Source organism: Balaenoptera musculus, chromosome 16 (assembly GCF_009873245.2).
Source record: "Balaenoptera musculus isolate JJ_BM4_2016_0621 chromosome 16, mBalMus1.pri.v3, whole genome shotgun sequence".
NCBI lineage: Eukaryota > Metazoa > Chordata > Mammalia > Artiodactyla > Balaenopteridae > Balaenoptera > Balaenoptera musculus.
Window position 1 is genome coordinate 47,543,198 of NC_045800.1, and position 13,254 is coordinate 47,556,451.

The 13,254-nt window shown below is 37.5% G+C and overlaps 1 protein-coding gene across 4 annotated transcripts in view; it reads left to right on the forward strand.

Moving 5' to 3' along the window:
• Positions 1 to 13,254, forward strand: part of PARG (poly(ADP-ribose) glycohydrolase) — a 113,680-nt gene that overhangs the window by 998 nt on the left and 99,428 nt on the right. For 3 of the 4 annotated variants that reach the window (XM_036827984.1, XM_036827982.1, XM_036827985.1), the window contains exons 2-4: positions 5,538 to 5,604; positions 6,222 to 7,202; positions 8,102 to 8,285. In XM_036827984.1, coding sequence (XP_036683879.1) covers positions 5,567 to 5,604; positions 6,222 to 7,202; positions 8,102 to 8,285 — 1,203 coding nt within the window. In that variant the 5' untranslated portion in view covers positions 5,538 to 5,566. Of the gene's footprint in view, positions 1 to 1,475; positions 1,553 to 5,537; positions 5,605 to 6,221; positions 7,203 to 8,101; positions 8,286 to 13,254 lie in introns of all 4 variants that reach the window. The other variant, XM_036827983.1, reaches the window with a different exon arrangement.

Consider the following 13,254-nt stretch of genomic DNA (forward strand, 5'->3'; position numbering starts at 1 on the left):
AAATCCATCAAGAGAGATAGACAATTAGGGAAGTTAACATAATAAAGGGTAATTAATGGATGTTCCAATTCACGAAGGAACGGAGCGTTATGGTAGAAGTCAGGTGTACCTAATCCAGTTTGTGGGCTCAAAGGTAATCTCCCAGCCAGAAGATAAGAGCCTTATTCCGAGAACGGAAGAGTGATGAGTTAGCTAGATGAAGAGAAGTTAATGAAGTGATCCCAAAGTGCAGCTGATTCATATTGTCAGCAGGGGAGAGTAGTGAGAGATGAGGTTGAAGAGAGGTAGGCAAAGATCAGATCATACTGGGCAATGCTAAGGGTTTTGAACTTTATTTCTAAGGGCAATGTGAAACTATTAAAGGGTTTCAGTAGGGGAGTGACTTGACTGGATATATATTTTTTAAATATATGTATATTTATTTAAAAAAATATATTTTAAAGGTCCTTGTGGCTGGTGTGTGGAAAATGAATGGATTGAAAGGGAGCAGAAGTGCAGGCTCAAGATAGTTAAGGAGTTAGTCTAGATGGGAGATAATGATGGTTAATAGTTGGTTGCAGGCAGTAGGTAGGAAAGGGGAAAAGTGGATGGATTTAGGAGGGAATGGGTTATGTGGGTTTGTACCTCATAAGAAATATATCTGTGCTGGAAATACAGGTTTGGGAGTTATTGTCACATACACCATAATTGATACGATGGTAGTAGATTAGATAGTATAAAGCATGTAGTGAAAATAAAGGCGACCTAGGACAGACACCACCATGTAAGAGTAGATTGAAGAGAAGCAGCCAGAAAAGTAGGAGGAAAGCCTGCTTTTGTTGTGTCATGCAAGGACGGGGGCATTTCAAAAAGTATGTGTTGGTCAGCAGTATAAGAGAATGGGCACAGGTTAGGAAGTCCTCTGATGAATGGTGTACACTTAGTTCTCTCAGGACTTAGAGGCAATGAGGAGCAGACCTGCACTTAGTATAGAAGGATGAGCAGGATTTGCTGTATAAACCAGGGAAAGAAAAAATTATATAGGCAGAGGGAACGGCATGTACAAAAGGTGGCTTGACAGGAGACCAGAATGACAAGACTCAGCTGAGGCTGGGAAGGGGAGCGAGAGCTTATTTATGGACAAACTCAAGTGCCATTTCAAGGAGTTTGGACTTGACCTGTGGTTAACGGGGAGCCACTAAAAAGCTTGTAAGAAAAGGGATATCATTTGGTTAATATTTTAGAAAAGATGGCTTAGGCAGTGATCTTTGGACCTTTCTGACTGCAACCCACAGTATAAATTTCACTTGGTACACAGAGTAAGCAATATATCTATCTATCTATCTATCTATCTATATATATATATATATATATATCTCCTGGTAAATAGGTCATGTTTATAACAAACAAATGTTTCATGAAGTAATACTTTACTATGTATGCTGCATTATCATGTTGTCTGTATTATTTCATTAAAAAATGTTGGTCATTTGTAGTTTGTGAAATGCTGGATTAGAGAAAGTCAAGACTGTAGACAAGGAGACCAGTTGCAGGAAACAAATGCAGTTGCCCAGTGAGTGATGTAACTGTTCTTTGAATATTGGTGCTATTTTGAAGATGGGGAGGAAGGGATGGGTTTAAGATTTAGGATGTAGATTTCAGAGAACTTGTTGAAGGAGAGTGGAGGGGAGGGGAACTAAGGGTGACCTCCAAGTACTGTATCTGGCTTCTGTAACAGGCTAATTTGTGGTCCTATTAACTTTATTTGCATGTAAAGGAGAAGGAGTGAGTTGGGGGGGGGGTCTGTCAGTCCTCACTAATTGGATCTTCTGATTTTCAGAAGAGGGGGTGAATTAATACTTGGGCTGTACTTGTGCATGTGTGTAAATGTTTTCTGTATACCTGGCACAGGACACCAATTAACAAAATGTTCAAAATCTAAATTTGTATCAAAGTCTATTGTTTGAGATTTTGGAATTCTTTTAGAAACTTGGTATTTAAAATGTTTATATATAGTTATCCTAGAAGTGAGATAGGGAAATGGATATTTATTCAGTATCTTTAAATTTTGTGTTATTTATCTTCCTGGGCATATTTCTTATACTGATTGAAATCTGCAAATCTGCATATAGGCAGAACTCAGCATGCTATTCACCCTCTGATGGGGAATGGTTTATCCAGTTGTGTTGCTGTAGGAGCTCCCCTTTTCTGCCTGTTATAACTACCTAGAGTTTCTCTCCTCGCTCCAGGGATGATCTGAGTGTAGGTCAGTGGTGGGTGGGTGGGAGACTGGAGCTGCCTTGTCCCCCATCCCCCTTATCATTCTTTCAGCTTCGGTGCTGTCAAAAGCACCTTCAAACCTCTTTCCTCACCTCAAAACTCTCCCACTGTCCATCGCTCTTAGGTCTCACCACACCCTTCCTTCCCATGCTTTATCTTGCTGCTGCTGGAGGAAAGAGGCTTTTTGTGAAGGTGAGGGTGTTCCTTTAAATGCAGGTGAATTTTACTGCATTTTGTGCCTTTTGCCGGCATCTCTAGCACCTAATTGAATGATTTGCTCATTGAAATTTGCTGGTTACTGAGTGAGGTTACTTATGAGATTATGTAAATGGTGTGAAGTCAGAGTAAAGTTGGAGAACGACTGATCTCAGTGAAAAAAGAGATTGGGTGGAAATGTTGATAGAGAATACATTTGTTGAGTTTCTGCTTTGTGAGACTGGGCACAATATTTTCTCTCATTGATCCACATAAGCCTTGGAAATAGGTATTGTTAACCCCATTTTGCAGGTGAAGAAATAAAGGCTTAAAGAAATGAAGTACATACTAGTAAGTGACTGAGCAAAGAGCTCAGCCCAGGATTTTGTTTGACTCCAGATCTCGTATCTATTGATATTTCATCACCTTCTATTGCCTCCCTTTTTGTTTGCTGTGATTACTTCTAGTTAAAAGAAATTCCTCAGAACCCAGGACACATCATTTCATGCTTTCTTCAGGAATAAGAGGGGTACAACTGATACAGTCCTGTGATGTGTTGTGAAAGAAACCTTTTGAAGCCAGAAGTAGTGGTATTGGAAAGAGAAGTAGGCTGTCCTTTCTCTGGGGCCATCGGAAGGACTACTGAGGACCATTTTATTAGCAGGAAATGTCAGTTCCTCACTTCTTGCTTCTCCTCCTTCACCCTGTTCTCAGGCTTCAGGAATTATAATAGGAAGCCTGAAGCTAGAGAGAGAACACATTCTCAGCGTCAGAGCTGCAGGAGGGAGACCTCTCCTTCAACTACACTGGAACACTCTTCCTAGTTTTTTAGGAGATGATGTTGCATGCACTTTTTTAGGTTCTGTAGACTTGTCATCATAGTGCCATGCTTCATGTGTGTTATAGGAACCTAGCCATTGCATACCATTGAATCTTTACATTTATGGAAAAAGGTATTTTAAATTCTACACTGACCCAAAAAATGAATTTTTTGGCTCATTGCTGATTTGTACTTTGAGGATTTTCTATACTTGCTGTGTTTGATACAAGGAAATTAAATAGAGAAGATGGAACTGTAGAAAAAGTCTCAGAACCAAGTGGATCATCCTCTTACTCCCTTGTGACCGAAACTAATTTTTTCTCTGAAGCCTGATTTGCTGTAGAAGTAGTAACTTAATAAAGTCACGAAAGTAGTGGTGTTTTACAAGAAATATCAAATGTATATATAATTTTTTGTGAAAGAAATGATTTTTAAAATGCTAATAAAAGATTTTGTGGAAAGTATAAATTATATGGCACTCAAATGCAGTGGTAAATAAATTGTTGATTTTCATATATTTGGGATGGCATCTCATGTTATGGTGTTTGAGGGGACATAGGTAAATAAGAAGAGTTTATGACCTAAGGTACCTAGATTCTTACATTGCAATTTAGACAGTAGTTGAGAATGTTCAAGATTTTCTTATACTAAAATGTTATATACATGTAATCCATATGCAGTACATTAAATTTTGAAAGCATGCTTAAATTTCTAATGTTTATATAAATTGTGGCTTGAATTTATTTATGTTACATGTCCCTCACTGAACCATCAATTCTACTTTTGCTACTGTCTGCTGGTCATTTCTGTATAGTTATCTTTTTGGCATTTCAAATTTAGTGTGTTCAGTATTGACCCAATCATATTTTCCCCCTAAATCCAGTTCTTTTGTATTCTACATTTCTATTTAATGTTGTCATCATCTTTCAAGTCTCAAGCATTAAAGCTTAGTGTCATCTTTAACTTCTCCTATCATTGTGAGGTCTGTAATGACTCTCACTTCTCAACTTTTTATTCTCTGTCCTTACAAGGACTATTTTTAGATCTTGACCAGTAGTTCTTCAGCCTTGCTGATCATCAAAATCATTTTTTGAAAAAAAAAATACAGATTCCAGCTTCCCTCATACCTCCATCATCACATATAGATTTTGATTCAGAAGGTCTAGGTGTGGCCCTTGGATCCATTTGTTGTCAGCCTCCTGATGATTCAGATGGTTTGGGAACCACTGACCTAGACCAATACCTTCCTCACTGGCTTCTACTGACAGGCTGTTCCTTCTTGCCCCTTCACATCTGCCCTCCAGGCTATGTATCCTGCCTGACTTGGAGCCTCCTAGATTTGAACTCTGGCATTATAACTCTGAGTGTGACTTTTGACACTTTTTTGTACCTCTCTTTGTGGGTTGTTCGGGGATCTCTATGATATGGTCCTAGCTGACTTCTCAACCATGTTTTCTGTTGCTTTCTTTATATTTTTCTGCCATTGGTTCCATTGCTTCTGATTTTCCCTTTATGTGATGACATGTTTATTCTTCAAGACACAGTTCAAGCACTACTTATCAGATGATCCCATTTACTTCAGTTCCCTAAAGTAGTCTTTTCCTCAGAAATATCTTAATTTCTTATCAGGATCTTTTTTATTTATTTTATTTTTTAAATTTATCATTATTATTATTTTGGCCATGCTGCACAGCTTGCAGGGTCTCAGTTCCCTGACCAGGGATTAAACCTGGGCCATGGCAGTGAAAACACCAAATCCTAATCACTAGACCACCAGGGAACTCCCTCAGCATCTCTTTTGATACTAATGATAATTAAGAACTAATATTTACTGAACATATATCAGATAGTGCCCTAAGCACTTTGCAATGGTTATTATTTAATTTAAACCTCACAATAACCCCAGGAGAGATACTATTAATTTGCATGTTTACTAATAAGGAATCAGAGACACAGAGAAATGGCTCTTCACAAAGTCATACAGGAATCCAGTAGGGGGGCCAGGATTTGGATCTAGGTAATCTGATTTCAGAGCATGTACTCTCATCCATTAGGCCATACCAATTCTTTTAGGGTCTGGTCACTTTCTCTTCTATGCCAAATGTATTATCTCCCATTGCCTGAGTGGGGAAGGAGTGATTAATCGTTGTTTAATCCACAGAACCTGTCATAATGCCTTACATGCATATATGCTGCTATAGGTATTTTCTCTTTGAAGGTATGCATGCACATACATTAATTTTTTTTTTTTTTTTTTTTACAGTTTTCAAACAGAAGACTATTACCAGTTGGATGGACACGAAAGGACTCAAGACAGCTGAATCAGAAAGGTAAAGAACCATGCCTATATAGAGAAATGAATAACATGATATATGGATGTTTTATTGTGCTTCATGCTGTTTTCTCTTCTTTTTGCTTTCCCATTTTTCTTTATCTACATTTCCGTTAATAAATAATAATTTTTTAGAGTCTCCTATGTGCCAGGGGTGGTCTAATATACTTGAGATACAGAGATGAAAGAGGAATAGTCTCTGTCTTTAAGATACTTATAGTGTAGTGATGCTGATAGACACCAGAACACATGATGATTACATGGTGTGATCAATGCAACAGTAAAGGTTTAAACAAGGTACAGTGGTGGTTAACATATAAAACAGACAATCAGCTTTACCTTTACAGGAAAGACTGCACAGGAGGTGAGTGAAGTTTAACACTGCACTGTGGCAGGTGTTTGCCAGGCACACAGTTGGGGAAAGGGCATTATAGGCATATGTGCAAAAAGACATGGACCCATGAAAGAGCATGCTGTATGCTCAGGTAATCACAAGTAGTTTAATTAATGCTGTGACATTGTAGGAGTGTGTTCAGGTAAGTGATTTTTTTGCGTCATAACTTCTTTCTGTTGTATCATAAGTTCTGTTGTATCATTCTTTCTATTCTTTTGTAGTTTGCATAGTAAAGAAAACAACAACACAAGAGAAGAATCCGTGATGAGTTCTGTACAGAAAGATAACTTTTATCAACATAACATGGAAAAATTAGAAAATGTTTCTCAGCTAGGTTTTGATAAATCACCAGTTGAAAAAAGTACACAATATTTGAACCAGCATCAGACTGCAGCTATCTGTAAGTGGCAAAAGGAAGGGAAACATTCAGAGCGGCTTTTGGAAAGTGAACCTCCAATAGTAACTCTGGTACCAGAGCAGTTCAGTAATGCTAACATTGATCAGTCACCCCAAAATGATGATCACAGCGACACAAATCGTGAGGAGAGTAGAGATAATCAACAATTTTTGACACCTATAAAGCTTGCGAATGCAAAACAGACAACAGAAGATGAACAGGGTGTAGAAGCCAGAAGCCACCAGAAGTGCAGCAAAGCTTGCCATCCCGCCGAAGACTGTGCAGGGTGTCAGCAGGAAGAGACAGACGTGGTGCCAGAGAGCCCCTTGTCAGATATCGGCTCTGAGGATGTTGGTACTGGACTGAAAAATGCCAACAAATTGAGTAGACAAGAAAGTAGCCTAGGAAATTCTCCTGCATTTGAGAAAGAAAGTGAACCCGAGTCACCAATGGATGTAGATAATTCCAAAAATAGTTGTCAGGACTCAGAAGCAGATGAAGAGACAAGTCCAGGTTTTGATGAACAGGAAGATAGTTCCACCCAAACAGCAAATAAACCTTCAAGGTTCCAAGTAAGAGAAGCTGACACTGAATTGAGGAAACGGTCCTCTGCTAAGGGCGGTGAGATTCGATTACATTTCCAATTTGAAGGAGAGAGTCGCGCTGGAATGAATGATTTAAATGTCAAACTACCTGGAAGTACTTCTAGCCTGAATGTAGAGTGCAGAAATTCTAAGCAACATGGGAAAAAGGATTCTAAAATCACGGATCATTTCATGAGAATGCCGAAAGCAGAGGACAAAAGGTAATTTTTGCCATCAAGAGTATCTTCAGTAGTGTAACATGTTTTATAATTTTGTAAGGGGGGTTTAACAAAGTTATGGTTTACACTGAAGCAAAGAAATAGTTGTCTTTCTTGTTAACTATTTATGCTAAACTTAAACCTAGGTTCAAAATGTTAAATTCTAAAAATCCCAGAAACAGAAAACAAGAAGTAAATAAATAATCAGACTTTAGTTTCATGAACTTCCTTCGGAGATTTATGGGAATTACTAGAACATAAATATGATAGTAACTGCTGTTTTCTTAGGCCATTGTATATGCACCTTCTCTAATGCTTTAACAGGCAGGCAGGTGTTATTGTACTCACTTCACAAATGAGAAAATTGAGATTTGGGTTAGAGAATTCACTGAAATTATGTAACTTGTGGGTGGTAAAGCTGGGATTTAAATCCCAGTCTGATTACAAAAAAAATGTAAATGTAAAAATTTTATTTATGCAATTATCCCATATGATATCGTAAAGCCTACTCCATAATTTTTGTGATCTTTTATGGCAAGCATGCCATAGTAAGTTCACTTCATTGAAAATTACTGTCTAGAGTCCTGAGAAGTAGCTGATACTGTGAATCATGACTCATTTGGCAGTGTACATATTTTTACATGGTCCCTTTTTTCAGAAGGTGGTTTACGTGTGTTTGGAAATTCCTTCCACAGAGTATTGAAAATAAGCTCTTGGGTTTTACTGTAAACCTTATAAGGTTTTTTTGTTGTTTTGTTTTGTTTTTTTCTAAATACCAAGGAGAAAGAGCAAGTTTGGCACATTTTAAACAATAACGTTCTGGGTAAGTTTTTTCACTTGTGTATCTAAGTAAATTTAAACGGTAAGTGGTTTGTGACTGAATACATTTGTTTTGATCTTAGAAAAGAACAATGTGAAATCAAACATCAAAGAACAGAAAGGAAGATCCCTAAATACATTCCACCTCACCTTTCTCCAGATAAGAAATGGCTTGGAACTCCTCTTGAGGAGATGAGAAGAATGCCAAGGTGTGGGATCCGGCTGCCTCCGTTGAGACCATCTGCCAATCACACAGTGACTATTCGGGTAGGTGTTACCTCTTACCTATAAAGAGAGAAGATGCTAAGTCTTAATTTATTCTGATACTTATAAATGTGAAAAACAGACCAAAGCATAGAAAGTGCTTCTCTTTTCTGCATATATAAAGTACTGAGAATTCTACAGGATGGAGAAATATAATGATAGCTTACTTAACACGGTACTTAATAAATCCATAAGATGAATCATTGTTAGCTGGTGAGGAAATTGAATTTTTCTGTATTTTTAAGAAAATTTATTGGATTTAAAAAAAAAATCAATTGACAATATTTATTGAGTACCCACTACATGTTAGGTACTAAAATTCAAAGTTGTATGTGGTTCAATATCCTCAAATCATTCTTCAGTTTTACCCTCTTTTCTGAGCTTTAGATTCTTCTAGACATCTCCATCACTGTCCCACAGGTATCTCAAACTCAACATTTTTAAAACAAACCTTATTTTAAAAAATTGTGGTTATACATATACCATCTTAACCATTTTTAAGTGTACATTTCAGTGGCATTCAGTCCATTCACAATGTTGTGCAACCATTACCACTATTCATTTCCAGAAATTTTTCATCTTCCCACACAGAAACTCTACCTACTAAACAATAACTTCCCATTCCTAACTAACCCCTGGTAACCTCTTTCACACTGTCCATGGGTTCTTTTTTTTAAAAACAACAACAACAACAACTTTATTGAGGTATATAAAATTAACCCATTTTAAGTACTCAATTCAGTGATATTTAGTTAATTTTTTAAAAAATTTTATTTATTTATTTTTGGCTGCGTTGGGTCTTTGTTGCTTCACATGGGCTTTCTCTAGTTGCAGTGAGTGGGAGCTACTCTTTGTTGCGGTGCTCAGGCTTCTCATTGTGGTGGCTTCTCTTGTTGCGGAGCACGGGCTCTAGGTGCGCAGGCTCTAGTAGTTGTGGCACAGGGGCTCAGTAGTTGTGGCTCACGGGCTCTAGAGCGCAGGCTCAGTAGTTTTGGCACACGGGTTTAGTTGCTCCGTGGCATGTGGGATATTCCCAGACCAGGGCTCGAACCCCTGTCCCTCCTGCATTGACAGGTGGATTCTTAACCATTGTGCCACCAGGGAAGCCCATATTTAGTTAATTTACTGACTTAGGCAACCATCACCATAATCCAATTTTAGAAGATTTCTACTACTCATAGAATAGTTTTAAATATTCATGTCTTGGGAATTCTCTGGTGGTCCAGTGGTTAGGATGGTTAGGACTCAGCACTTTCACTGCTGTGGGCCTGGGTTTGATCCCTGGTCAGGGAACTAAGATCCTACAAGCCGTGTGGCATGGCCAAAACAAAAAACAAAAAAACCCCATAGAGGATTAAATATTCATCTCATTTATTAGTCAGACTCTGTATGAGATTTCACAGGGGCTACTTAAAAAAAATCCCTTTTCTTGTACAACTTAGTCTACATGTGATTAAATATTTTGAAGTGTAGAATTTATTAACATAGGTAGCAGCAACATTGAGCAGGGTGGTGGGGTTTGACTGAGCTCCTAAAGATGAGCAGAAATTTCTGAGGTGGAGTTAATTTAGTAAGGCAAGGGAATTCCAGACAGATACATAACCTGTATAGGAAAAGACTGTGTAGTTAAAAACTATTTGTTTTAGAAATGAAAAACAATTGATTTGCTAGAACTGAGAATTTGGATGGGAAATGGTGGAAGAGAAGACTTGAAAGGTGGATTGGGTCCATATTGTAGAGGGCTTCAGGTGCCAGGAAGTGGACTTGAGTCTATAAGAATTGGAACTCATTAAAATGTCTGTGTAGACAAGAGTTGTACTGTATGTATAGCAAGATTGATCAGACAGGTATAGGTAAGGAAAACTGAAGTGAGGATGCATTGGAAACAGGGGAAGGTAATGTAAGAGCTCAGATAAGAGATGAAAAGTAAAGAAACAATAATTATCAAATTGTGCTGCATGGAAGTGGTTCAGGGGTTCTTTTGAAATTGACTCACATTTCTTTTCTAAATTATATTTTTAGCTATGGAAAACCTGTAGTAAAAGAACTAACAAATGCACTCAAATTTTAAAATGCTTGATACCGTATTTTAACCAGCAGATTTTACCAAGAGAACTCATTTTTATGCAGATCATAGAATCAAGGTGTCTTGCCACTGCTGTTTGACTGAAGAATTTCCTTAAGCATCAAAATAACAGTTAAAAAAGGTTACCATTTGCAACTATTTTGGTGTGTGAATAGGATTTTCTTAATACTGGATAAGAGATATAAATAGTAGGTTGATATAAGCTTTAGCTGTCATCTCTAACTCCTGATTTCAGATTTTATAGTCCTTAAAGTAGTCTCATTGCTATTGATGTTAGAGTATGTAAAGTTACTGTAAAAATTATATTTATTTAAATAGCTTATGTTTAAATATAATGATTTTGTATCAGACTTCTTAGGGAAAAAAAGAGTTCTGCTATTTAAAAAAGTTTGGAAATAACTGAGACAGGGTAATAACCGTGGGAATAAAAAAGAATAAATGCTTGCATTGTTTTGAGGTAATATTGATAGGACATGGTGAATTCTTAAGTATGGGTGATAAGGGAAAAGGAGGCATTGCTAATGTGTGTAAAATTAAGAAAAGACTTGGATGACTGACAAGATGTTAATGGTGAAGATTTGGAGAAAAGGTTGATCGAGGGAAGTTAAGTGATATTTTGACTTTTCCTGCTTCCTCTCTCCCACTACCCACAAAGAAAACCTGAAGCATCTTATACCATCATTACTTAATCTCTGTAACTACTGTTTATTTATTGTTAGATATCCAATGAATTTATAAAAGTTTTATTTTATTACAAAAGTAATATAGGCTCAATGGAAAAAAAGAAAAAAGCAACTGTTATGTGAAAGTGAATACCTCAGAAAACCCAAGTGTCTCTCAGTCCTATTCCCAGAGTTTAACAATTTGGTGTATTTTCTTCTAGATTCTTTTTCCTGAATATGGTAATATGATATATGTATAATTAATAGTTATTAGATAGACGGTCCTTAGTTACATTTCTAAGATGCCAGATATTAATAGTTACAGAAGTTGAAGTAATAAAGTAAAGCTGATATTTAGCGTTAGAAATGTAAGGCAATATGAAATTGCATGGACATAATAGTCAGTGCTTGATTATCTGTAAATGCATGCATGCACACACATTCACACACCAACATGTACACACATAAGGCAAACACATGTAGGTGCATGCACTACACACATGCACACACACATTTAGACAGACATCCAAAGCATATTCTTATATATATGTTCCCCTGTGTGTGAACCTCTACTGGTACCTGTTTTTGTCACCTCAGATTACATGGAACATCTTTACAGAATCACTTTTGGGATCCTCATATGGAGGTGAAAATACTTTTGGCATGATTGATGACTCAGCCACTTTTGACCATTCTTTATTCTTTCCTCCTTGGAATATTCTCATCCTTTGGATTCCTTGACACTATATAATCGTGATTTTCTTCCTACCTCCTTAAGCCACTTCTTATGTTCCTTTTAGCTTTTTTTCTATATGTGGCCCTTAAATGGTCGTTGGAGTTCCCCAAAGCTTTTTCATAGGTCCTCTTATCTTCTCCTTCTCTCTCGGGGTAGTCTTATACACACTCATGGTTTTAATGGTTATCTATATAAATGGCCTATAAATTTATTTATCTTGGGTTGCAGACTTTTTTTTTTTTAATGAAATTACACTTATACTGGGTCTTTATTTATTTATTTTATTTTTGGCTGTGTTGGGTCTTCGTTTCTGTGCGAGGGCTTTCTCTAGTTGCGGCAGGCGGGGGCCCCTCTTCATCACGGTGCGCGGGCCTCTCACGATCGCGGCCTCTCTTGCTGCGGCACAAGCTCCAGATGCGCAGGCTCAGTAGTTGTGGCTCACGGGCCCAGTTGCTCCATGGCATGTGGAATCTTCCCAGACCAGGGCTCGAACCCATGTCCCCTGCATTAGCAGGCAGATTCTCAACCACTGCGCCACCGGGGAAGCCCGGGTTGCAGACTTTTAATGAAGCTGCCTATTTGACAGCAGCTTTCCCTTTTCAAGGCTATTTCCTTTTCTTGTTTCTTCCGCCTTTTCCTACTTCTTTTTATCCTTTGGAGTTGAGCTCAATTGCTACTTCCTCGAAGCCTTCCCTAAGCTTACCAGATAAGTTAAAATTGTCTAGAAAGGTTCTTATGACACTATGAACCTCTCATTTATAGCATCTTACATTTGAAATTTTATATTTATTTATGTGATTATTTGATGATCTACAGTGAAATTCTGATTTATGGTATAGCATGGATGAACCTTGAAAACATTATGCTAAGTGGGAGGCCAGGCACAAAAGGTCACATTTTGTATGATTCCATTTATATGAAATGTCCAGATTAGGCAAAATGTAAAGCTATTTTGTTTTAAAGTATCTTTTTCCTCAAACATTTACTTAATGCTTATTATAAGTAGCATGTGTATATATATGCATACATATACACACATACGTACGTATACATATGTGTGTATATTTACATATACAGTTGACCCTTGAACAACTCGAGGGTTAGGGGTGCCAACCCTCTGGGCAGTCCAAAAGCCAAGTATAACTTTACAGTTGGCCCTCCATATCCGAGTTTCCACATCCACAGATTCAATCAACTGCTGATTGTGTGGTACTGTAGTACGTATTCATTGAAAAAGATCGTTGTATAAGTGGACCCATGCAGTTCAAACCCGTGTTGTTCAAGGGTCAACTGTATGTATGTAAACACTTATACGTATTAGAAACACGTATGTCAGGCTCTGTTGCAAATATTCAAAATACAAAGTTCATATAATTACTATTCTCAAGAAGTTTAGAGTCTAGTGGGGGAAGGGAAAAAAGTGTGCTGTAGTATGATAATGATCTAATAAAACAAGAGAGAATACACTTACTGCCTATTAGAAAGTTT